Consider the following 19,904-nt stretch of genomic DNA (forward strand, 5'->3'; position numbering starts at 1 on the left):
GGAGAAACTTTTTGGCCATTAATTTCAGCCTTCTGCTAATTTCCAGCCTTAATTTATTCATGGCCTGTTCATACCCATTTGTCTGTGTGCCAACATGCTGTTTCAGTTTAAACAGCTCTTTCCTACATTTCCCCATTCATTCTCCCAAGATGTATTTGGACCAGCAGCCACGTTCCCATCTTGGCCAGCCCATGCAAGCTAAGCTCTATCAATCCTCTCTTGGAAGGATATGCTCCTCAATGCCCTGGTCACCATGGTGTCCTTCCCAATTTAAATTCATCCTTCCTCCCCACAGTTGTTCAGAATTGGACCCATATGCCATGGCATACTCAGATACCGTGGTTTCACAGCTCAGCTCCCCAGAGATGCAACCCCAAAAGACCAAATCAGTCCCTGACAAAAGGCTGAGGACCAAACCAGTTTCTTCTCCTGCCAGCTACTGAGACCTCTCATCTTCCAAAATGCCCTGGACTCCCATGTGAAGGGGAGGTTCCACTCTCTAGCTACAACTGCAGCACTGCCATGTTGTTCCTTCCAGCACAAACAGAAATCCACATAAACCCCGACCCTACTCCACTGAAGAATACATACCTAGTCTTCCTGAAATTAGTGGGCAAAGGAGTATTTATAAAATCTGTTTTACTGAAAGAAGTTACTTCACAAGTTATTGTTACCAGTGCTGATGCACAGCATAGTTTTGGGGCTTTTTTTCCTGAACAGAATGACAAGCCTTGAGGAGAAGTATCCTATAGCATCCTATGCTATGACATCCCCTTGTGCCCCCTGAGCTGGTGGGAAAAAAGATTGTTAAATCTACAGTCTGTGATCCAGCCCCCACTGCAGCACACCCCCCTAAAAGAAGAGCTGGGACTAACTCTGTTACAGAAAATCCATGTAAAGTAGAGAATGGAAGGACTTTGAAATAAAGCTCATTCCAACCTGCCTAGACCTGCATCTGGAATCCTTGCAACACAAACACTACCAGGGGGCACAGGGAGAGTTGCCGCAACTGGTAAAAGCCAAAGCATCCTTGAGACTTCAACTCATACATAAATCGGACACCACTGCCTCCCTCCTAGACCCCCTCAAACACAGCTTCCCGAAACCAGCCTTATCCACCAAAGATTTCAAGGCACCTTTACTCAACTGCTCCTTTCCCAGTCTCTCCTGTTGTGTGTGCTCTGCATGGAGAGACTGCGGCCTCTGCAAACTGCTGGAGTAGCAGCTGGGTGCCTCCAGGAAACAGACCAAGACTTTGTTCCTCCTGCTGGAATTGACAAGCCACCAGGAGGGCATGGTGTTCAGTAAGCACAGAGATGACCCAGGTTTGCCATGTGATTCGTACTGCAGCAGACTGCTGGCACAGCAGCTGTAATAACCAGAAGAAAATTCCTCCAGTGTTTCAGATTTACCCTCCACAGCCCTTTACTCTGCTCAGAGAGCAAGACAGCCAAATTGCCAAGCCACTGATTCTAGCTCAGCATAACTTAATCCCAGTCTTAAGCAAAGCAATTAAGCATGGACTTAACTTTAAACGCATTGTCAAAGCCCAGTGGCTTAGTACAAGTTCAGACTTAAGCAGATGCTTAAATTCAGATTGCCGACTTGAGGCTTAACTTTCCAAATGAAGCCATGAAACCTTGCTTGAGCTCTTCTAGGGAAGTATGAAAACATAAAGGTTATTCTCTACAGTGACTGTGATACCATTAAGGACAAGTTCAATATTTCTTCACAGATGCCAAGCTCCGCCAAGGATACACACAGCCATAAGGGCTTTCCAGCTCCCTGGCAGACACATCTGACCATGTAGCTGCAAAGAGGGGTGGCCGCCCAGTATCAACACAATGTGCCCAGTATCACAGTCAACAGTCCTGCTTTGGCACAGACATGAAACACCACCCTCTGCTTGTAGAAGCTTATGGAACTACAGGGTTTCAAGGCAGGTCTGAAGAAGAGGAGCAGGGAGCTTCAAGCAGCATGGGAGAATGTACAAAGGAACTGGTTTAAAAGCCCAGCAAGAGCCTGCTGGAGACTGGCATTCATGACCTGGGGTGGTGGGAATCAAACCCTCCAGACGTGAATGCATATTAAAAGAAGCCCTCCAAGCATGATGAAAAAGAGGTGGTGATGTGCCATGTGAAGAGCTAGAAGCACAAGTGCAGCCACTGCATTTTCAGGAGTTAATGCTGTGCTCACACAGATGTGAGAAAACAGCATTACAGAAATGCAGATCTGCAACGCTGAGAACCAGGACAAGACAGAAGACTGTGGACGGTGGAAAGACCTCCATCAAAAAGTTATTACACAGGCAGACACTGCTTGACTTCGAGGTGGACTTGGTGAATCTGGTGAAGATTAGAGATGATAAACTTTGGCTGGAGCAGTTTTAATTCGGTGGAAGGCACAGAAAAGGTGTTAGGACAGACTTGAAGGAGAGGAACTTTGTAGTGTGAAAGTAAAATAGCTTGCAGTACTGAGATGAAAGGCAGATGGAGTGGCAGTTGGAAAGAATGAAAAAAAGAAAGAAAAAAACAACCAAACAAACAACAAAAACCCCACCATACATACTCTTCAGCTTGGAGACATTAAACATGGTTGTACTAACAGCAAAAAGCCAGAGAAGGAAAAGCTATGGCAAATATCTGAAGAGGAAAAAGGTATTTTCCTTCCTAATGCCTTTTTTTTAAGGATAAATAAAATCATAAAAGTAGCCGATTTAAAATTAACAAAAGAGTCGTCATATGCACACTATCATCTGAAGTAGGTTAGTGCACACAAATACAGAATATGAAGCAAAAGTCACTAGAAAATACTGCAGTTCTTTGTAGTAACAGCTCTTGAACACCACAGTCCTCCAAGGTAAGATTCCCAGTTCTTAGCTTTCACACACAGAGACCTAGACATGATCTCCTGTTAAACCACGGAATACATGCCTATCCACCAAGGGAGGGATGTAAATCACCAGCACAATTCACAGAGCCTTCAGTCCCCCCAAGGGTGAGCGGAACAGCAGCTACCACCACTTGCCTTTACCTTTCCTCAAGGAGAGGATCCTTCCTGTCCCTAGCTTGGCACCACAGGCTGTGGACAAAAAGGAGCCTCAAGAAAGGCAGTGACCATCAGCAAGCTGTTATCATCCAAATAACACCCCCTCTGGTGCTCTCTGATCACACCCAAGCGGTTACCAAGAAGAAGACAGCACAAGACCATTTTGGGGACAAGGGCTCATCCTTAGCAGCCCTCTTTCCCAGGTACCCTTCAAACCAAAGCACGAACAAGGTGACTGCGTAAGCAGATGACTGCACATGACAAGACAATAGCTCCTCTGCCTCTGGGGACAGCAGGGACACAACCTAACTGACATTTTGAGCACACTACATGCTACCAGCATGCTGCTCTCCAGCAAAAGGTGCTGACCACTATTGCTCAGTTGCACTAAAACTGCATTGTGACAGCGGTGAAAAAAATCATGCCCTTGCCAAAATAAACTGAGATATTAAGTACACTAATAATTAGCTGTACAAGACTCCTACCTCGAGTGTTTACATTTTGACAGTGCTGTAGCTGTACTCTAGAATTAGCTAAGAGAACTGACAGTCAACAGTATTTCGAAGCAACACTACCTGAAGACAATACTCCAGCATAGACACAGGAATGGAGATAGAAATCCAAGCCAGGATCTCCAAGAGTGATTCTCCCTGCCTCAGTGCTAAGAGGCTGTACATTCAAGATGCCTGAAGGATGCCTGTTTTTCCACAGGTAGGGGGAGAACATCTTCGTGACACCTTAAAGCACTTTGTAGAGCCAAAACACAGCCACAAGGATAAGGTATTCGTCAAATGCAAGCACACCAATAATTCTCGTGATGGTTCCAAAACTCATAAGACTGCTTTAAAAAGTGTTCAAAGCTTAAAAAGGGCATGTGCTTTTCATTTACCCAAGGGCACTTACATATTGGGATACCTCTGGGCTACACACTTGCAGTTTTTCTCTTTAAGCACGATGATCAAGAATTTTGCTTACTTTCTTTGAACAGCAAAACATAATCTAATTTTTGTTTTGCCTCAGTTGTCAAAGGTACGAAGGGGTAGGAGATTTGCAATAAAATCCCAAGAGTCAGCACTTTTGAAAGCTTTGTCCTCTCCTGTCGTGCTTTATCAGATTTTAAGCAGATGCAATTTGTAGCATCTGCAGAAGCTGGTCCTGGACTAGGAAAACTTTTCTTTGTGCGGGCAGTGCTCTTCTGTGTCCCTGATGCACCCGTGCACAGCACATACTTGCACTGCAACACTAAATTCAGGTCTACATGTTGGTAGAGAGTGGGAGTGTTGCTGAAGACTGAAAAATTGCTTTCTGTCACTGAAGCGAACTTCCTGCAAAGTATTAATCCAGTATCCTCACTCTTCTCTGGTAAATCACACTGTAGAGATCCTCTGGAGCCACTGCAGAATCTGGGGCAGAGGGTCCACCTGGTTCAGACCTAAACAGTCCATGAACTGTCATGCAGCCATTCCTCCAGATTGTTCCGAGTTTCTTCCCAACTCCAGACAAACCAAGTGACCTCACCAAATGACCACAACACCTGCCATGCTGTTAGTGTGCTATGAGTAACAGCTGAATAAAATCAGTGGGCTTGACCATTTGCTTTTTCAGCTGATCATTACACAAAGGAACTCTTTATTTTTTTTTCTTTTAAGTGGTTTCAATGCACAACTTTCCTCTGTTGTAAAAAGCCCACAGACACATTTGACTGACATTAACAATTTTTTTCATTTTGGTTTTGGGTTATAGTTGTATTAGAGCTGGAGAGTACCGCACTGCCTGTTCTGGAAAGCAGTTCACCTCCTGTGATTCCAAGGGGAGCTTAAATATGCAGAAGAAAGACTGCTCCTTAGTGTTCACCTTACTAAGGTGGGGGGGGGTGGGGGGGTGGGTGCCCCTGTATTCCCCCCACACCCAAATTGCCTACATTCCCCTTCCTTTTAGTAAGCTGTTGCATATCATAGCTTCTGAAACTGCAAAACAACTATTAGATAATAAAATCCTAATGCATCAATTTCCTCAATGACAAAAATGAATTATTTCTTTCATTAGCCTAAGTTTCCGCATTAAATAGCTCTACAGAGCACTGGGACACCCACAGTTTCAGCAAACACCACTGCTCCTAATTAAAAACTTCAAAAGCAAAAATAGTGAATTTCTGCAAGGACCGACTGCTTTAACTGCAGCTGCTAAAGGAGAAAAACAAACAACTAACTGAAAAACCCAACCAAACCAACACCAAGCCCCTAAACCACAGGGGTTTCGTATTAAAATGGCACAAAGGAAAACCCCTAAGTAACTCCCCACTTTTCTGGAAAAATCTAATTAGGACGATGAAGATCAATTAAGGGAGGAAGCTCCAAAACCCAGGACCTTCACGCTGAAGCATCCCCCCGGGGTGGACCCACCGGGACCAAAACTTTCCCGGTGCAGCGCGTAGCACCCGGTGAGCAAACCCACCCCTCCTGTCAGTGGTGGGCAGGGAGGGCTGGAAATAACAAATAAACCCCAAATGACAGCCAAAGGTCCTCGCACCCCTCCCGAGCGCTGGCTGCAGGATGGAGCCGAAGTTTGGCGGCGTAACGCCATGGCCCCCCGTTACAACCGCGTCTCCGGCGCGGCCGCATCGCCCCCCCACCCGCAGAGCCAACGGCTCTCCTGGCTTCTCAGCAGGGATCTGGGCAGGGAGCACCCTCTGACTCCCAACACCGAGGGGTGGGGAGGGCGTTTTGGGGGACCACGGGCACCCTCAGGGGACTGCTGCCACCACCTTCACACACACACACGTATACACTAAGGGCCGGGAGAGGCTAGAGGGTGCCTTACTTTTCTGGCTGGAGTAGCCCGGGTAATATCCATAGTAGCCCGTGATCCGCAAGATCCTGTCCTCGATGGTGGCCACGCCGTTGGGTGCTGCCTTCCCATCCATAGAGGGCGGGAGCGGCGCACGGGGCGGTCGGGCGGGACGCCGAGCGGAGCCGAGCAGAGCTGGCAGGAGGAGGAGGAGGAGGAAGACGGTGCGGTACGGACACGGCCGCTGCAGCTTGCGGGGCCGCCGGGGCGCTCAGCTCTGACTCCGCCGCCTGGTGCAGGACAGGCTCCGCAGCGCGGCGGCCCGCGCCCAGCCCGGCCTCCCCCCGCCCAGCCCCGGGAGGGAAGCGGCGATGGGAGGGCGGGGGGGAACCGCAGCTCAGTCGTTATTTAAAGGCAGTGCGGGGAGCAGGAGGAGGTGCGGGCGGCGGGCAGGCTGAGCTCCTTCTGGGCCGAGGCTGAGGGCTGGCTGCACACACGCTGCGGGGCTCTCTCCTCAGAGCAGCGGGCCCGGCTGAGGTGGCTGCGGGCTGTGTCGGTGTCGCCCTGTTCGTGCCGAGCCCCCGATGTCCCGCGGGCTGGGGATTGCCAAGGGGATGCGGTTGTCCGTGGAGCTGAGGGGGGATTACTCCAGTTTGCAGGATGGTCAGCGCTTCCCCACGCACAGGTAGATGGGGGCTTGATGTGGGTGAGGAAGGTGTCCTGAACTGGTACCAATGAACCACAGGCCTGCCTGACAGCAGTGATAGGACAAGGGGGAATGGCTTTAAACTGAAAGAGGCAGATTCAGATTAGGTATTAGGAAGAAGTTCTTCACTGTGAGGATGCTGAGGCCCTGGCACAGGTTGCCCAGGGGAGCTGTGGCTGCCTCATCCTTGGCAGTGTTCAAGGCTGGGTTGGACAGGGCTTTGAACAACCTGCCCATGACAAGGGAGTTGGAACTAGATGAGCCTTAAGGTTTCTTCCAACCCAAACCATTCTATGATGAAGGGATATCTGCCCTCTGCCACCTGGGCAGGTTGTCCACTTGCTCTAAGCTGACTCCATATGATGTTCTCTAAATCCTTGCCTGCATTTGTTTAAAAAAAAAAAAAAAAAAAAAAAGTGAGAAATTCACCATTTGGCTTTATAACCCAAAAGCTAACTCTCTTTGGTAACATTATAACTCAAAAGCTAACTCTCTTTGGTAACAATCAGGCTTTGAATTACTTGACTTTTTCCCCTACTGGTCCTTGTTATATTTCTCTCTGTTAGACTGAAAAGACCATTGGTAACCAGCCTTTTTTTCCTCCAAGATGTATTTCTACCTAGTAATCAACTCACTTTTGCCCAGCCCTCTCATTGTTCTGTGGCTTTGTCATACCTTATCTTCATCTACTCTTTCTCATTCTACTATTTCCATTAACTGGACATTTCATATCCCGTGCTTCCTTCTCTTCTATTCAGACTCATTTCTCCCTTATGTGCTTAGCTAAATAAGTTGATGGCACAAAATAGCCTTTTATGAGCACAAACAAATAATAGATGTAATAAAAATAGTTGTTGCTTTGGTTTTGCATGGGGAATCATTAGCTTGTTAGTGTTCAGACAGTGCTTTGAAAATCAACATTTTCTGGTGTATGAATGCATATATAATAAATGCACATTTAGCATAAGATATTAAATGCTCTTTTGATCTTTAAATCTTGTCTTCTGCCATGCTGCTAGGTAATGCTAAAGGCAGTTACAAAGCAGTGATAAATCAACCACCTATAACTCAGGAATTAGAGGCATAGCTCAATTCACAGCTTCCCTATCCGCTTTTTGGCTAGCTATGAAATAAGATTAGTGACTTTTAATGTTTTTAAATATATTGATTTTTTTATATTTGTCCAACAGAAGCACAGATTCCTGAGTGCCGAATTTACGCCAACTGACAACAGACATTTTACTTCTCATCTGTGGAGTGTTACAAGCAGCCTGTACCCAGACCGTGGGACAGAAGCAGCTGTGAGCCAGACCATGCATTAGTTGGCTTTGAAGGGTGCTGGGTCAGAGGAGCAGATAAAGCTCTAACCCCTTCTGCAAGATTAAAATTCTCTGTCCTAGTTAGGGAAGCAGGGTAGATGCAAAAATCACTTGCCTGGTGTGTTGTTTGGAATCTCTGAATAAACCACAAGTGTCCCCCCTTCCCAATTTCCCCTCCAGTGGGAGTTGGTGTTATGAGAGTGTTACCACCATTGATCTCAGCTTCAAAGTCAAATTTTGGGACTTACAAGTGTTACTTTGAAGAAAAGGAAAAAATTACTGGTTCATTTGAAGGTTAAACTAATGGGCCCAGAAACAACTCTAAGCCTCAAATTCTTTCCAAAGACCTTAGTGCTGGCTTAATTTTTCATCTCTTCTCTTCCTTTTATCCCTAGGCTTTCACGGACATGCTGTGCATGTTTAAACATCACTAGACGATAATACAAGCAAAGCCATTCTTGAAATTGTTCCTGACTATGGTTCCCTTCCAACATTCCTCTATGCAGTTGATGCACAGTGGCACCTTCTGTCTCTTTGAAAGTGTATAATGAATTGAATGTATTGTTTCTGAATTCTTACTATGCTGACAAATTTTCTCTTAAGAAAAGATTGTTTTTTCTGCAATTAGTCTTTTTGCAAGTTGTGGTTAAAGAAGTGCAGATGTACGAACTACCATTTATTACCAAAAAATACACACTTAGATGATTAGGGGCACATGGGGACTTATTTGTTTCATCTTTTCCAGATAAAAGGCCCATCAAAATCACTAGTTGCTAACATGATTTTCTTCGTTTGATTTTGATACTGATAATGATTTTGTTACTACTTAGTACTTTCATTACTACTTAGTATGCTAACATGATTTTGCAGAAAGTTTTGTAGTATTTACCACTCAGTGACTAAATTCTAAGGGTTGATCCAGGAAAGAGCTCTAAAAACATCAATTTAAACTGGAGCTTGTTGTACATTTTGAATTTCCCCTAGACTCTACAAATGGGTGTCTTTCTCTAGAGAAAGGAAGACTTACACCATTAACGGCCACAGAATTTGGCCACAGTTTTTTTAAAAGAAACTATTTAATTCCAGGCCATATGTTTGCAAAACTAACCTCTCGAGCGAGAAAGCGATATAAATGTCTCCTGATCATCTTGCTGATTCTGCAGACTGAGAGTCCCAGTGTCTTTTTTGCTGCTTACAGCTTTCCCAGACAGCCTCAAATAGAAAGGAACAAGAGTCTGGGTGTATTTCACAGCTGCCTTTTAAATCCCATTGAATAGTGCAGTCATGAAACAGTGAGTATCCTCACATGAGTAGAGCCTGAAGAAGCAGAACTTTTCCTTACCTGTCTGTTTTCTGACCACATTGACTCTGGTTCTTTCTTCATGAGGCAAAAAACATCTTTTTCCTCTTTTCAGCTCCTTACCTACAGGCAGCTTTGGTCTGTCAGTGCCCATTACTTTCTGAATGCAACTTACCTATGAGCCTCTGACCATGTGTAAAAAGATAAAAATCCTGCCATAGCAGGAAATTTAATGCCAAGTGACTCTTTCAAGTGAAAAAGTAATTATGAGTTGATCATTCCAAATTAACTGTTTTAATATCAATATACTGGGGGGGGGGGAGGGGCACGGGGGGAAGAGGGTGCGTGGTTGGTTTTGGTTGGCTGGTTGGGTTGGTTTTGGTTTGGTTTGGTTGTTTTAACAAAAATGCTCACTTTGGACTGCAGCTTAGCAAGAATCTTTAAAAAGTCATGGCAAATAGGACTTCACTCATGTCATTCATTTGGAGAAAATTATTCTGCATGTTATGGTCCTAGTTCTCCTCTCACACAAGTCATGCTGTTGTAAAACTAGCATAAACATGAAGAAGCTGAACCCATAGACAGGGAAAAGAAAGTCTGTAGGATCTGAAGTTCCTCTAATTGTCCTCTTGTCACCTATGAAAGTCACTGGAGCACAACCAGTTCCTGCTCACTCTGCCTCACAAACAGCAGGGATGAAAGATGGACCAGTCTCTCTGCTGACATCAAGGTCAGAAAACTCATTGACAATATGAAACCATTTAGTTTAAAGATGCCTGAAGCTGGCAGCTTGGTTTTAAGAGCTTTTTCCCTCTGTTTGAAAACTGGGGAGATTCCAGCTTGGAAGAAAATTTGAAGTCCCGTTCCAGAATATTTCAGAGCATCACCAGATATTAAAAGGTTTTGATTTGGCAATGAGCTAGGCAGCTTTTTTAATGCCAGTTGATTTCATTGATGGGAGGCAGATCAACCATCAGTTCTCTCTTAAACTAAGACACTAAGATGATATTAAGGATGGAGGGGAAAGCTGCCAGAAAAATAACATAAAGGAATGTTGAATAAAGAGAATGGGAATGTGTGGGAAAGGAAAGAAGAGGAATAAACAGAATTCTGAAAAAGGAGAGGGCTCTCAAGCAAGATGTGTCCATGCAGACACCGGAACAGTGACAGTCTGAGCTAGAGAAAAATGCTTTCCTGATGTCAAACCAGGCTATAGTTTTCACTCCTGGAAGGGGAACACCTTACTCCCAGCCTTTTGAGCTCGCCTGTGCTGTGAGTCTGCAGCAGGGTAGGGGGCAAGAGGAGACACTGCCAGAGCTGAATGCACCTATTCCACAGACTGTGCCCGAAGAAATGGCTTAGGCACACTTTTCCTTACTGTGCACCTGCAGCCCTGACAGCAGCACAGCTTTAAACAGTCCCCATGCTACAGAGCAATATGTATGAATATGTCCATGCTCTGATCCACTTGGGGCACTAGAAGACAGGGGGGTAGTTAGCATTTGCCCCCAGGATGCATAAAAATGCAAGCCCCCAGCTCTGTACATTTATTGTAACTAAAGCTAGCAAAAAAAAGAAGCTTTCAGAGCATTCATCATTTTTGTTTCCAAATAGCAAAGACAAGAGGTTATTCCTCTGAGCCCATGCTCTCAAACACTTGCAGGAAATGTCTGTTTAGCAGTAGCACTGCCAATTTATTGATGCCTGCTTCAAAGAGAGGGGAAACAGACAGAGAAAAGACTCAGTCCAAATTGTAATTTTGCAATTATTTGCTCCCTACCGGTCATTCAAACCACCTTTGCTCAGTGCCAACGCCAAAAAAAAAAAAGAGTAACTTGCAGAACTCCATACAAACACAAATAGCACATGGCTCTTGTGTTCTGCATTACTTAAGACAGAGACCCATTTTTGCATATTATTGACCATGCCTTTTGCCTTTTTAGTTTGATGGCTAAAGTTCAGCTGATAGACTGGTTTATACCCATTGCTCTACTTTTTCAACTCCCACTTATTCAGCAAGATCTGAGAATAATAAATGGCCGCAACTAGGTTCTTCACACTGTTTTCCGTAGAGCTATGACCATCCATGTATTCCAGCAGATCTTTCTTGCAAGCAGTGAGATTTGGGGTGAACAAAGTCTGACTGGACTTGTAGATACCAGTTTTATTGCAATTGGAGGGATAGTGAAAGGAAATCATTATTTGTAGAGAAAGCAAGGTCTTTTGGCAATAAATCTGTGATGGTTCCAAGGAACCATTTTCCTCCCAGAGCCTGTCCTTCCTATTCAAACCAGTATTTGATTTCTGAACAGTGTTCAGCATTCAGGAGGTGTGGAGGAATTGGAGTCCTACACTGTAACTCAAGACCCAGGTGTGATGAGACCCAGACTAATTTTTTTAGCATCTAGTAACATTTTGTGTAGTTCTCCCTGTTCCTGGATTTGAAGGCTGGTGTCATTCAAAAGTGAACAGGCTGATTCACTGACATGGAAGTGTCCAGGTGTCTGGCAGTTGCAACAATACCAAGCTCACGTTGTGGTGTCAGAAATCTCCTCTGCCCTGCAATCTCTTGTTCTAGTTTTTCAGCTACTTTTGACATCAGCCCAGCAGGACCCACAATGAGCACCATTCTGTGAAACACACACAAGAAATCTGCAACACTGCAACACAGTTTTACAAAGCAGCTTTCTTGCTGATAATAAAGGTCAGGCTCTTTCAATACCTCTGCACCTATAAAGTTTCCCAGAAGGTGTTTTGAGAAGAAAAGTGGCATAAACCCCCAAAAATCTCTACTACCTCCTGGTGGCAGAGATTTGCTCTCCTTGCACACAGAAAAGATACTGATGGAGTGAGGCCTGATCATCTGACACCACTGTAAAGATTTTGCTGTCTTTAGATTTATTCTGTAACCCCTTAAAACTCACAGGGGTACATAAAGTATTACATGATCAGCAGCTGTCCAGTCTATCCTCAGCTTTTCCTTATGACACTTCTCCATGCCTACATTGCATCAACTCCTTTAAGCTGCTCCACACTTTGGCCAGTTAAGCCAAGACAAAAAATCCTCCTCTACTTCCTTTCTTTTGACGTATTTTATGCTGCTAGAGAAAGCAGCAGACTCAGTCCCAAAAGCATGGAGACTAAAACAAGCAATGTTATTAAGCACAAGCAATAAAAGTAGTCCTGTCCCCTGGCCTTCACTTGTCCTTCAGATCAGTACATTATAGAAGGATGGATGTTCAGCTCCTTCTCATGTCCTAGGCTGAATTTGTACCTGGTGCCTAAAGAGAGGAGTAGCCTTGCTGACCATCTCCTGCTCAGGAGTGAGCAGCTGGATGATGCAGGTGTGTGTACCATTTGGATTCTCCAGTCCCAGATCCCAGTAGAAGAGATTGCAGCTACACGCCAACGATGCTTTTTACCCAGTCTCCCATCATGCAGGTTGCACTTTCAGTCCAGAAGGCTTCTTGAGTCCTCTCCACTTCTTAAGGCAAGTCAGGGCTCAATTCATTGACCTTACATCAATGACATCTGGTGTCATTTAAGTTGCCATGGGGCATCTGAGAAAACTGGAGAGCACTGGCAGGTGTAACAGTGGAGGTGATATATTTCTGCACCAGCAACTGGAGGCTGTGAAGTGTTTCATAGCACATCCCAAATGGCTCTGAAGTTCTGTGCACATCAAGCCCTCAGTGACACTACTAAATAACTGTGTGATCTGGGGAAAAAAAGTCATCCTGATGCTTCTAAAAGCAGGGATATTTCATCCTGAGTTACATGTACTTCCAGAAGACGGAAGTGCAGACGGTTGCATTGTCTCCAGGCTGATGGATTTGCTTACTGCATGCTCTGAATTATCTGAATTTCACCTGGGTAGGTGTAGAGCAGCACAACTTAACAGAGACTAACAGCAAGCACTCAGATTAGCCAAGTAAGTGTGCCTGTGTGTGTGCATATGTCCCTTGATGGCCAATCAGAAAAATAAATTATGTGGATAAAGTAAGGCCTCCCAGGCTTAGGACAGTACCTTTAGCTGTGCTCTGCTTTCCCTGCTAGCCTCAGGAGGCTGAGAACATCACCTTTTGGAGAAGTACAACTGCAAACTGAGCCTTTTTACTTTTGGGAATGAGGTTTTTATGGTGTGAACTGTCTGTGAAGGTGAGGTTTTTATCCTTTTCTTTCCATCTGTTTACCATGCTGGGCTAAATCAAGCAGATTGTAATTGGTGTTCACTGCCCAGCCTTAGCACTCTGACTTTGTCAGGTCGCCAAGCAGTGTTGACATCCCTAGCCACTCTCCAGAAGGACCTCAGGAATTCAGATTCCCTGAATTTCCTGCAGCCAGGTTTGTGATGGTTTTGCACCTTTATCATGGACAGATCTGGTTAGAGCTCCACATGCCCTCCTGTTTGGGCTCATACCTGGCATGTTTATAGCCCAGCAGTGTGAACTCTCTTCTGCCCCATAAGTGGATACATAGGATTTGTAATCTGCTGCTTGATGCTGCATATGTAGCACTGCATCACACTCAAAGATCCTGCTGAAGGAGCCCAGCCACATTCCACTAGACTGCAATGAACTTGACCCAGCCTCCTTATCCAGGTCTCATCACATGCTGCAGCCCCATTACCCAGAGTATTCAGTCATATGCCTCAAATCTTGGATCTTTCATGAGAGGACATTAAAAACAAAACTGGAAGGGTCTGGCCAATACCATAAAAACATTGGGAGCTTTTTCCATAATATTTGCTGCAGTGCATATTTGGAGACTTTATTTTTCTGCCTTTCATAACCATGGAAGAAAACTTACATCAACTAATACTTTCTCTAAAGGATCAGTGGGTGAAGCCTGGTTTTTAACATCTGGTTTCTTTCTGCAAACCCCTTGGATTAGACATATATGTGGGGAAAAGATATCTGGTGTCCCACTCCCTCTGCTGGTACAATTTTTTAACCATTACTTTGTACCAAAGGCTACTCAGTTTAAGTGCTCCAACGACTAACCTGGCTCTGCTATTTGAAGATCTATCACTGCATGCAAGGAGAAAGCTTGGAGGGACAGCAGGTATCTCCTGCAAACAGTTTTCTAATTAAATCCGTGTTGTCCCCAGATGGCATTCCATGTTTTATGGCTGCCTCTGAGCTTTCTGCTTGAGCTCTGCTATTTGGAGATTCATTACTGTGTCCATAGAGAGACGTGCTGCTACTCAGACTTTTCTGTTGGCATTTTTCCTGCTTCCATAAGCATTTCAAAAGTCATATGTATCACCACATCTCTTCTTTCAAGATCACCTAGCCTGCTGTTTGTTTTATTTTAGTGCTTCAGCCATTAGAGGTAGGATCCCAGTGTGCACATCTCATTTTCCCTTCTCATTGACATTGTATTTAAAGAGCTTTTGAGACTATTAACAAGCATTGCACAATCCTTTCAGTCTGGCATTCTTATTTATAATAAAGCCTTTTATCCCATGTTTGTCAAATGCCAAATCTTTGTTTGTCAAATCTTTTTAAAATCAAGTAGAAAATGAGGTACACTGCCTGTTACCACTAAATACAAGTAGGGATATCTCTTCCAGAGGCTTGGACCATATACATATCTCCAAATACTAGTGTGCCAGAGGATTACTCCCATCCTCAAGAACGCCAGGGATCATAAAACCATTTAAAGCTGCACCTGAAACAGCATCTCAAGAGGTCATTGCAGCCAAGTCTTCCTCATGGGTTGGACACCAGCTCTACTTATAGCCACTTGTCCTGGGTGTACCAAAAGAGTCCCTCAACAGAGAGTCCATCCAACCCAGAGCACCAGGGAATCAGTCCTAGATCATGTTGTTAAAAAATAATTTACATTCTCACTCTTTTCCACAATGACCATTTCCAATTCTAGTTTCTTCAGTTTTGTTATGCAAGATATAATTGAATGTGGTCTACAGGGCCAGAAGGACAATGGCAATATGGTTCTTCATTTTATCAATCCCACATATTGCATTGAAGTAATTTTAAGTATGGTCTTCATGTTTACATCTTCAGAGTTTGGCTTCTGTATCTAGTGGGGCTTGCAAATATCAGCACAGACCGACGTATTCTGCAGCCAGAACAAGTTGTTATATTGAAATACTGACCAAGATAACATCAAAACTATTTGCCATTCATCACATATATTATTAAATATTTCATCAGGAGCAGAGCCAGCTGTTAATATATTTAGCTAAATATATTATTTTGAAATTGTAGTGCTTTTTCCCATTTTCCAAACTACTGCAAGTGGACATGAGCAATTCTTTCAGTGTCTGGTGGTGATTAATTTTCTGCTGCTCCCTTTTGCACTATTTGAATCTTTATCTTTACAAGAACAAAGCATTTTTCTTTACTCAAAAATAAGAAATGCTCAATTCATATCAAACACTGCTGGCAGCATTAGTTTTCAGTGACAAAAATAGTACTTGGGGTGGCACCGATATCTACTTCAAAGAATACCACACAGCACTGTCTCTGAGGAGGTATTTTATTATTTTATTTTATTTTGTTTGTTTGTTTTTTTATTTTACAGCCCAATGCGATTTGGCAGAATTCACACTGCACAGCAGGAAATCTTCTCCTGTCACAGCCAGGATGGTGTTGGGTTTCCATTTGAGGGGTAACATGGAAGTAGCATAATTTCTAAAAGAACAAGGCTGTGACTATTTCACTGTTGAAATTTAGAGCAGTAATAACAATTTCCTATCATTTTGTATGAAGAATAAGACTTCCAGTCATTTTCCTTTGTTTATAATAAATTACCTCCCTGCTAGTTGTTTGATTGTGGTATAAATCAAATGTTTTGATTTCAAAGAGATGCCATGTGTATCTGATACTTCTGTTGCTGCCTCTCAATTTATTACATTGAAAACATAGGCCATTAATATTGAGGTTACAAAGACAAGCACTAAAAAGTTCAAAAACACCAGACTACAGGTTGTCTGTGCCATAGAGACTGTGCTGGATGGGGTTTTACCAGCTGTTGAGATCATGCCCCATATCCAAACTGCTGTTATGAGATGGCTCTGGCAAGCTCCCCTTCCCTGTACAGCTGCCCCACTTCTGAAAGCTGTATTATTTATCCCTAGTTCAAATGGTTGCTCTTCCTCCTCACCCTGTCCTTACCCCATGACTTGGACAGAGAGCCATCCTCATTCTTCCTACCACACACTTACCATGTCATATCTCTAGGACTTACTAAGTATCACAACCTTGAAGCTAGCTTTTACATATCTCCCTGAATTCAAGGCCATATTCCATGACTGCATATTATTTCTCCTGCAAGTCTCTTACCTCCTGGAGGTGTTGACAGTGAGGACACCAAATCATTATTTTTCAACACTCATTAGTCTGTGTAACAGCTTAGCCCTTATATTCTGCATAGCACCAAACCTCTGCACTGAATAGAACATGAATAATTCCTTGTGGGACTTTTCTGGGACACTCATCACAGGAGAAACTGGGAGTTTTGCAAACGAAGTGCAAAAGTCACTTTTTTGACTTCATCTTCACAACACACTGTTAACGTCAAAAGACCTTGCTGCTCTCATTTTACAATGAGACAAAGGCACCAATTTTCTGGATATTTAACTGTGGTCTATCACTTTATATATTCAAAGCACAGCTTCCAGTTGCTTTAGTTCCACGCGTGGGGAGCTCAAGATATCTGTAAATCAGGCCTAGCAGATGTTTGAGTGGACCTCACAAAATAAATCACTGATGATCATTAACCACATAGGAAAATGTGGGATAAGAACCTTGCCCATCATTCCTCCTCCCGCTTTGGTTGCCTTGCTATGGCATGCTTGGCAATGAAACACTAACAAAGTTTTTTCTTTCTTAGAGCAAATATCAATTGCATTAACAGAACTGCAGTCCACTGCTTAGTGCATGTATTGTACTATTCACCTGGGAGAGCATTTGCTTGATGAGATACAGGAGGAAAACCAGAGGCAAAACAATATGCTACAGACAAAGATGTATCATGACTGTGTTAAAAAAACCCAACAACAACAAAACCAACACAAAACACAAACACAACCAATCACTTTGGAAGTAGCCTCAAAATGCCGCTTACGAGATTACAAAAATATCAAACCCAACCCAGCTGAATCTGTAATATGCAAAATTATTATAGCAACTGAGGGAACACTCATGGCTTTCAGCACTTTTAATTCCCTTGCAGTGTAAGCAATGATCAATGCCAGTTGTGTACCAAAGGTCTGGACTGTCTCTCCTCCTGCCCCTTCTCCACTCTGAGCCAGCCTGTCTTGCTTTTCTCCCTTCTGGACCTACTTATTTTTTCAGGACACCGACTGCTGTTCCTGTCGGTTCAATGTTTCCAACATTGAACCAGAGAATCCAGCTTTTTGCTGACTTGATCACAAGTTGTGCTCATCGCGTTGTACCTGAAAGAATTTATCTTTCTACAAGCCTTGTGCAAGTCAGTTCCAAGGAAAACTTGTCAGAAAGGGTGAGAAGAATTATCTCACCTTTCTTTAGCTATGGCATGGTCCAAAACATACCCATTTACCCTAAACTGAACCTTTACATTTCCACTGTAATTAATGGAGAAGGATAATGAGTTCCAGAGGATTCTTCATCCCATCCTAGTCCAAATGCCTCAGACAGGTGGCATGACATTTTTTTTTTGCAACTGCTAAGCTGTATTTAAAAGGACTTTTCTTCCTGATATTTTGAATGTCTATAGGCTTTTCTATGAACAAAAAGTTCCTTGCATTAAAATGCATATTGTGAAAGGAAATGTTTTGTTACCTTAAAACCTTCCACTTGTCCCCTTAGTCTCTTCATAGTGAGAAACAATGTTTAATACCTCCCTTATTTGTTTCTGATTTGTTATTTATTCCTACGTAATAATCCCTCCCATGCTGTTTGCCCTTTTGAGCGCTGCTGAGTCTAGAAGTGTTTTCAAAGATGCTGCCACAGTTTGAAGATCTCTTTTCCGGATGGTAGCAGCTAACTTAAAGCATCTGCTTATTAATGTGTTGTAACAATGTATTCCTCTGTATTTACTACCTTTGAATTTCAGCTAGCATTTTGCCACCTCATTAGTATCTAAAGATCTTTTATTTACCATTTGCACATGCTCTGCATTTTTACCACCCATCATGCCTTGAAGGCACCCTTAACAGAAGCCTACCTTTTAGGATCATATGCTAATAGACATTTCAAGGAAGATAAAGCAAAAAACTTTCCAAACAAAAATCTGAAAGCAACACAATACTTCCCATGACTTGTGACTCATGGGAAACATCTGGCTGCCAGTGTGACTTTAGGCCAAATTTTAGCTCCTCTTGCCTCAGGCTTCCTCAGCTGTAAAACAAAGATGCATTTATACTGCGCGGCAGAGGCCAGAAAGCTTCTCCCAGCCATTTCCACCTTCCACCTCACAGGCTGCCAGAGCTCATGCATGTTCTCAGAATGGTACCCTGTCCCCCTGAGATTTCTCCTGATGAGAATACCAAAGTGACTTGTCCAAATAGATGCTCTCATCATGGAAAAAAAAATATATATATAAATACTCAATTTATTAGCTCTCTTAAAAGTTTATTCTCCTATGGGAGTAGTTTATAGGTCTGCAAATCCTTTTAAATGGTTTGAAGCATGATACAGTGAAGGTTAATCAGCTTTCCTTCGAGCCAAATACTCCCTCCAGCCTGATCCCCAATGTGTTATATATGGTGCAAGTATAAAACATCACTGCTAGCTACCTGTAATAAAATAATAATTCCACATTTACTCTATAAACATGTCCAATATTTTTTATGCAGACCCTCTTTAAGAGGTATCCTATCATTTGTGAGCTTTCCATTCATAGATCAGTTCTACAATGAAGTGAGGTAGACACTCCAACCTACCACATTTAGAAGTGTTTAGTTTGAGCTGTTAGAAGGTAGAGATTGCTAGTGGTGAGGGCAGATGATAATTTATACTCACTATAGGTTTTCATTTGAGATCTACAAGGGGTAAGCTACCTACTCCAGCAGCGTGGACAGCAAGGGTGATGCTGCATGAACAAGAGATGTGAAGGCAGAAGAGACCGCTGGATCTTCAGGACAGATCCTTGTCTAGCTGACACTTGGTATCGCTCAGTAAGAAATCTTGTGCCAACCACCGCTGAGGCTCCTAGCAGCTGATCCATGAAGCAGCATTAACGTCAGCAGCCAGAGACTGTCAGTTCCAGTTTACTGGCCACAGGATGTGCCCTGCAAGCAGCAGATGAACAGCAGCATAAGGTGATCAAAACCAGCAGCCAAAAAGACAAGACTCAAATACTAGACAGTGGTTGCTCTACTGAATACAGTACTTCTGTACAACAAGAGGAGAAAGGGCCTTTGAGCATTTGAGCTCCATCTTAACCCTCATTTTTTTTTGAGTGATCAAAGCTTCCTTGTCATACTGCAAGCAGGAGCTGCTCTCTGTTTTGCTTGCATCAGGTGATATGCAGACAGCAAGGCACAGATGTGAGGCTATGCTTCTTACCTGAAAGATGGTGTGACAAGAAGAGGAATGATCGCAGGATCATAACAGAAAGTGGCACCCAGAGAGTTGTGACAGAACCAGACAGTTTCTTTGCTACACCCAGACAGTGAATCTTGTCTCTGCTTCAGCAGCTCCCTGCACTATGCGTGAGGGGCTGGATCCAAAAAGACTCATCAGTAACTCAATCCTGGCCATGCTGCCTCCATACAAAATCCTCATTATGG

The 19,904-nt window shown here is 43.6% G+C and overlaps 1 protein-coding gene across 2 annotated transcripts in view; it reads right to left on the reverse strand.

The window, feature by feature from the left end:
- Nucleotides 1-6,219, reverse strand: part of SLC35F4 (solute carrier family 35 member F4) — a 127,372-nt gene extending 121,153 nt beyond the window's left edge. For both annotated transcript variants that reach the window (XM_061462625.1, XM_061462626.1), the window contains exon 1: nucleotides 5,869-6,219. In XM_061462625.1, the coding sequence (XP_061318609.1) occupies nucleotides 5,869-5,971 (103 nt within the window). In that variant the 5' untranslated portion in view covers nucleotides 5,972-6,219. The remainder of the gene's footprint in view (nucleotides 1-5,868) is intronic.
- Nucleotides 6,220-19,904: the final 13,685 nt, after the last annotated feature.

This window comes from Pezoporus flaviventris, unplaced genomic scaffold, assembly GCF_033815535.1.
Source record: "Pezoporus flaviventris isolate CSIRO_AGI_PZ_B2104156 unplaced genomic scaffold, CSIRO_AGI_Pfla_v1 ptg000035l, whole genome shotgun sequence".
NCBI classification, from domain to species: Eukaryota; Metazoa; Chordata; class Aves; order Psittaciformes; family Psittacidae; genus Pezoporus; species Pezoporus flaviventris.